This window comes from Neophocaena asiaeorientalis, unplaced genomic scaffold (genome assembly GCF_003031525.2).
Source record: "Neophocaena asiaeorientalis asiaeorientalis breed wild unplaced genomic scaffold, Neophocaena_asiaeorientalis_V1.1 scaffold82, whole genome shotgun sequence".
Lineage (NCBI taxonomy): Eukaryota > Metazoa > Chordata > Mammalia > Artiodactyla > Phocoenidae > Neophocaena > Neophocaena asiaeorientalis.
In genome coordinates this window covers 8989216-8996474 of record NW_020173068.1, presented here as the reverse complement: position 1 = coordinate 8996474, position 7259 = coordinate 8989216, and the positions used below count along the sequence as shown (strand labels likewise).

Sequence of the window (7259 nt, the reverse complement as noted above, 5' to 3'; positions counted from 1 at the left end):
CATATATATATATATATATATATATATATATGAATGTTTATATTTTTTCCAGTAAATGCCATCCACGAATATACACAGTATCATTCCCACAGAAGAGTCTATAGCATTTAAGTCTTGAAAACAAGGTGGCAACTGAATTCACAATTTTTAGATCCTTCGGTAATTTAATGTTCTATGCCCTTAAGGCTGTTAGACCTTAAGGCATCCAGGTGTGGTTACGTCCCAGTGACATAACTCATCTACTTTTGCAGATGAGAATACTAAGGGCTGGAGGGGCACCAAATTTCATACAGGGAATCAAACTTAGACTGTCTGTTTAGGTCTAACGCTGTCAACAAATACTACATGTTACTGTGCACCCAGCCTCTTCTAAGGAATTGGGAATATAGCAGTACACAAAGTAGATAAAAATCCCTGTCTTCCTGGACATTCAAATGTGAGAGTAGAGGAGGGTTCAACTCCACTGGGCCATCTGTTAGCAAAATGATGTCTAGAGCAACAGATGTAAATCCTGTCTGGTTTTGCCTATATAATGGGCCCCCAAATCAAGATCCTGAAAAATCAATGCCGTTAATGTATGAACAGGATACATCACGATGAATTCTAACACTAATAAGAGCAAGTAGGACAGCTAAGGGCTGCCCAAGATTTATTAATAGATAAAAACCAGACTTTCGAATGAGTAAAGAGCAGCGTGTGATTCAAGATGGGAGAAAATTAAAATGGAAATAGAAAACCAAACGTGACAGCAGACATCAGCAGAGACAGACAGGAGAAGAGAGTAAACAGCATTCCCCCACCACGTCTGCCTTCCTACTGAGGACAGATCTGAAAGGATATCTGTATTATCATGTCCAAGCAACCCGAGGAGAGACTGAACAGCATTCAGCTCTACCAGAAGGTGGTACAGGTCTGGCATGGTGGCCACCACGTGCATCTCCTGAATGATGTCATTTAGGTCCAGCTCAGATTCCATAAACCTAGGAAGGGAAAACAAGACAGCATTATTGAAAGGGAAGGGGTACAATCAGTACTGAGGAGCAAACAGCAACATAATCCAGACAGAGAGACAATCTGTCAAAATGTCTACAACAGACCAACCAAGAAGTATGCTCGTCCAAAAATCATACTGTCACACAATTTCCTTGGGAGATCGATTTCCTCATTACAAAAATCAATCTCGGATTCAGATCTCACTACAGGGTTCCCCTTACTCTTGCAGTCACAAGTTGCCTTTTACAGGCTTCGAAAGCATTTTGCAGCATCAGATGCTCTAACTGCCCACCAGTCCTGTGGATTAGCTACCATAACCCCTTGGAATGGCAATTCACTCTGCTGTCCTGAACATAGTTATCCTACTGATCCCAAAAGGGCTTCTCTTACCTACCACTTCAGATCAAGAGCCAATTATTCCCCTTACCTAAAGGAAAGGACAGAGATTCCGCTGCCATCCAGAAAAACCTTCCCCTCCCCCACACCCCTTCCAATGAGCTGATTAAGAGAAAGATCCCAAAGTAAAGTCTGGCATCCTGTAATCACCACCATACCTTAAGTAGCATGATACTTCACTCACATTTCCACACCTGCACCTTTCTGCAAACCTATGCCCAGGCACAAAGAACAGAACTGCTTTGCATTCACCTCTGCATGCCCTCCCCCAGTGTTTGACATAGAAGAAATGCCCGCTAAGCCTTTGATGAACAAGACAGGAAGGTTTGTTCTGAAAAGGAAATAAGCTAATCCATGTAAAGCAACTGAAAAAATAACTGGCGGAGAGGAATCAGTGGTTAAACACACTCTGGAGCCAGACTGCCTGGCTCTGAACCTCACTTCGCCACTTACTTAGCCTCTCTTTGCCTCAGTTTCTTCATCTGTATAATAAATGTGATAATAAAGTTACCTATCTCATAGGCTACTGTAAAAAGTAAATGAACAAATACACATAAAGCACTTAAAAAATGTCTGACATGCAAAAAGCACTATACATTTGCTCTCATTTCTATTACTACTACTAACACATATAATATGTCTATCTTCCCTTCCAGAATGTAAGCTTCTTAAAGACAGGAATTATATCTTTTGTCTCTATGTATCCACAGATGCCTGCTTAACTGAATTGAGGCCACAAAGAAAAGGAACATAAGCAGGGACTCCTGAACCTCCAGATGCTGAGGAGCTGGGCAAATCTCCAGAACTCTGGAGATTCTGTAAGAACAAAATCTGGACACTGTAATTTTTTAAAACATGTCCATAATTTAGACAATATCTTACCACTGTTTTTCTCCATTACCATTTTTAATCATAACATTTATGTAGTTTTTTCTGATTATAAAACACCACTTTTTGTAGAAAACTGGGAAAAGGAAAGAAGAGCCCTCAAAAAGTAAACCTAAATCATCTATAATCTTATTAACCAGAAATAACCATTGATAATACTCTGGTATGTTTAAGTAATTTTTCTCAACTCATAGCCTTCCCCCTGCCTAAAAGTAGCCTACACAGTATACAGTTCTATATACAATTTTTGCTGTTGTTGTTAACATAGTCTGAACAATTCCTCTTATCATTAAACATTCTTCTACAGCAGGAAAAGCCAGTATCCAATAGGGCTGTCAGTCCTTCTTCTCCCTTGGCAAAATCCCTCACTGAGCACAGCATCTCCCCCGCTGAGCCCAGACATGGCTTCAGAATCCTTCTCAACATAGTGTTCCAAGAAAAGACTACCAATCAATCATGGAGAGGGAACAGATTAGGCCTATCTGAAAGTCCTATTCTAAATAATACATTTTAAAAAGCTACATGGTGTTTCCTTGTATAGATACTCCATAATTTATTTTACCAATCCCCCTTTGTCAGACATTCAGATGGTTTCCAATTTTTTCCTTTATAACAAATGGCACTAAGATGCATGTATTCATAACTATCGTGTGAGGATAATTCCCAGGAAGGAAAGTACCAAGTCAAAGAGTATGCATAATTTAACAGGTTTTGATATATTCTGCCAGAAAGGCACCAGTAGTGTATGAACTCCCTGTTTCCCCTCACCCTCTTCAAAAAAAGTATTATCTACTTAAAATCTCCTAATTGAGATGGGAAATGTAACTTTTTTAAATTTTGCTTTTCTGATACCACCATGGTAAAAATTTTGTTAATGTTTACTAGCTATTTGTATTTCTTCTTTGCCCATTTTTATGTCAGGGTGTTCATTTTATTATTGATTTATAAGCACTTTATATATTAATGAAATTAATCTCTGTGATACATTGCAAAAAAAAAAAAAAAACCCAGAGAAAAATATTTGTCCTTTAACTTGTACATTGTGCTTTTTGACATAAAGGCTTTTAATTACCTTTGCCTTATGAACTCTATTTTACCTGTATGCTGAGCAAGGTTTTTTCTATGCTAAGATCAGATATATGGTGTACTTTTATGTTTATACATTTTTAAATGTTTAGGAGTAATAAAACTAAAATTTATTTCAGTGTATAATATAGGGCAAAGATCTAACTTTATACTCTGCAAATGTCTGGCCAATTGCTCCAATACTATAATCTATCTCTTTTCCACAAATTTGAAGAAATGCCACCTCTATCATACACTAAATTTTAACATGTACTCTAATCTGTTCATGGGCTTTTCACTCCATTTCATTGATTTGTCTGCAAATTCCTGAGCCAGGACCATACTTTCATAGTGTTACAATATATTTTATATCTGTTACTGCAAAACACTCCTATGTTAGCTTTCTTTTTGAATGCTTCCTTGTCTATTCTCACCTGCTTATTATTCCAAGTAAACTTCAAAATTATTTTTGTCAGACCCCCCCCATACCACTTTTTTTTTAAAGTCTCCTTCCACAGTGCTTACAAACAGATTACCTTTTAAATCACTAGTTCCCCATCACCTAAAGTGTGGAAACCAAATCAGAATCATGACATGGAAGGGCTGGTGCAGACTTCAGATATTCCATGGGGCAGTAGATCTGTTTAATCTTTGAATCTAATGGGCTCAGCAAACCTCTAAGGCTTATTTGCCTTACATGGGTAGTTTAAAACAAAACAAAACAAAAAACCTGATTTCTTGAGAGTAACTTGACAAAAGATTTTTGCAGCTCACTGGGAAGAATTAGCAAGGGAGACTGGGCACTAACTAGTAATAAACAAAATCATCTTGCATACAAGGAAGAGATTTGGGGACTTGAGTGATAATTAGTGAATGAATGTCAGCCTGGAGAGAAGCTTCTGGTGGTATCCTGCAGGGCTCCCTCCTTAGGTCTGTTTAGATCAACTATATTATTTTATTGTTATGTTTTGATCAACAACTTGGGTGAAGATATATAAAAGGCAAACTTAACAAATGTCATATAACACAAAGCTTATAGTGAACACAGCAGCTGACAGAATCAATTCAAAAAGTTTCTGACAGGCAATGATGATGGGCCAAATCTAACAGGAGAAAAATTACCTAGGGTCTACGTGGAGAACGCATTGAACCAAAAAGTCAAGTACAAATACATGGGGCAGGAAAGACACAGTGTAGTAAGAGGACATGTGTAGAAAGGACCTGATGGTTTTACTCAACTGTAACCACAATACAAATCACACCACCAAACAGTTCTGCCAGGACAGAGACTATTTCTCAGTCATCTCTGGACACCTAGCACTGGGCACACTCCCTGGTCCACTGCAGAAGTTCAGCAGATGCCTTCCAAATGAAGGAGCAGAGGAAAGTAGCTGCCACAAATGCTGTTATGGTTTTAGGCTGCTTAAAAGAAAACAAGATAGTTATGCTGATTAGATGACCATAAAAGTCTGTGACATCTGTTATGGGAACCATACTTTAGAAGGGATATGGACACTAATTTGGGGAAGCAACTGAGGTTATAAGGAGTCTAGATATCCTCTCACAGGAGGATTTGTTGAAATTCTTTTTCATTCGGAGTTGAAATCTTAAGAGTCAGAGCTGCCAAATGATGAAACAGGTTTCTCTGGGAAGTTAGATCCTTGTCACTGGGGGTAATTAATAAAAGGTGATATAAAAAAATCAATGAAGAGAAGGGGGAAACGGGCTGTACCTTTCAGTCCCTTCCAACTTCAAAATCCTTCTTCCAAATATGCAATCTTAATCAACTATCTTTAAGTTTAGAAAGTCAGAAAATTATCACAACAAAACGAGCAGAAAGTCAACTGTGAGCAGGGAAACAGCATAAAAATACCACTGGGGTCCCATGTGACATGAGTAACGAGATATAGTGGGAAATGCCTGGACCTAGGAATGAAATTGACCTGGGTTACACCCCAGCAACATTATTTACTGGCTGTGTAACCATTAGCAGTGTGTCAATAAGTATTTATGGGCACATACTAGGTGCCAGTCACTGTGCTAGGTACTGAGGATATAACAGATAGCAAAATAATCCCAGTTGCCGTCCTCACCGAACTCCTAGCCTAGCACAAATATAAATAATCTATTACATACAATTCATTGTAAGGATATCCAGCGTTGCCCAAGAAAATTGCCATTGGAACACAGAGCACTGGGCTCCAGCCTTGTCAAGGGAGACAGAATATTAACTAACCTATCTCTAAAACTCAACTTCCTTGATCTTCCTATCTGAATTATAGTGAGGATTAAAAGAGATAATAAAATGCCTAACAAGTGTTGGCATGTAGTAGATAGTCAATGAATCTAGATACCCTCAAGTTTGCTACACTGTAACAAAGAAAATTCTCTTTTTGCTGACAAAAGTACAAGCCTACTCATTTAAAATCACACACTACAGTATTTGCAGACGGCTGCCTAGGGATTAGGTACACCTTCAGCAACAGATGACTCACAGCTGGGGGGAGAGGATCAAGCTAGAGGTCAACGGGAAAGCAATAGAGCAACACATTAAAACAGTAACCCAGGCTGAGATGGGGTCACTGATTCCATCTGGTAGGATGGAGAATATTCTGCTAGCTTGCCCACGTACATTTGCTTCAGACCAGCAGGATGTTCTCCCTCAACCACAAAAGTGAATTTTAGCAAGTGATCAGCAATGTTCAAAACCACTATAAGAACAACAGAAACCAACGAGTCCTCCTGCAATCACAAAACCAGCTGTAAGTGCACACACAACATGATGCTTCCTTCACCTGGCTAAGTCAGCAGTTCTCAAAGTGTGGCCCTGGGACTGCAGGGGGTGGCTGGAGATCCTTTCAGGGGTTTATAAGATCAAAACTATTTTGACAACAACTCCAAAACACTATTTGCCTTTTTCACTCTCATTCTCTCGGGAGTGTATGGTGGAGTTTCTCAGACAACTATACAACAATGTGATGATACCACTGCCCTAACGGCTAATGAAATGTGTACTTGAATATTCTAGAATTTTCTTAGATAAGTACTTTGGGGTACTCAATAATTTAAGGGTGCAAAGGGATCCCGAGACTAAAAAATTTGAGGACCACTAAACTAAATAAGTCTGCCCCTGCAAAAATGAAGAGAAAAACTACTAAAGGACTTACTAGGGAAACAGCACACTCTACCAGATGTGATGTTTGGGAGAAAGATCACACAGTGCAAAGTAGAGGCTGCCTAAGAGAAGTGTCAATTGAATCTGAAATGCAGCCAAATGAAGAGAGGCGTTTTTTGGTATGCAATCAAAATGACAATTGCATATATGGGAAAATAAATTTGAATGTTTCTGATCTCAACCGGAAAGTTTCATTCTAATATGCTCTAGCAATTTTCATTTTAATTGCACCTTGCTGGTCTAGAGAATTATAAAAGACACTGCACCAGTAAGAATTCAAGAACTCAAGGTTAAAACACAATGTAGTTTCCTAACTGCTTTTCGATGTAAAAAAAAAAAAATGTTCTTTATGTATAATTTCAATTTTCAAATGTTTAGATTTTAAAACTAAAATAGTATATAAATTTTGTGTGAATGGAAAACACTGTTGATATTTTTAAATAAAACAACGTTTTCTTAAAACCAGTTCATGAATTGTAACAATACAGCATCTGTCGTACCTAAGATGTAGATGGTGAACATAAGCTGCAGAAACTCGCTGCTCTAAAATGACAAGTATACCTACTAAGCGGGCAAAGGTAGTAATACTGCCATTCCAAGAAGTAAATTGGATTTCTTAAATTTCCAGTGTCATCAACCTGTGGCATAGCTGCCTCATAATGTATCCTCGGGTTCCAAGCAATAGGGATGTAGTAAATATGACATCAACTATATAAGATCTCTCTTGTTTACTGAGTGCCTA

General features: G+C 38.3%; 1 protein-coding gene across 1 annotated transcript in view; it reads right to left on the bottom strand.

The window, feature by feature from the left end:
* The window catches only part of CTNNBL1 (catenin beta like 1), a 159807-nt gene that overhangs the window by 119018 nt on the left and 33530 nt on the right, over positions 1–7259 (bottom strand). The window contains exon 4 of the mRNA XM_024743133.1: positions 841–980. Coding sequence (XP_024598901.1) covers positions 841–980 — 140 coding nt within the window. The remainder of the gene's footprint in view (positions 1–840; positions 981–7259) is intronic.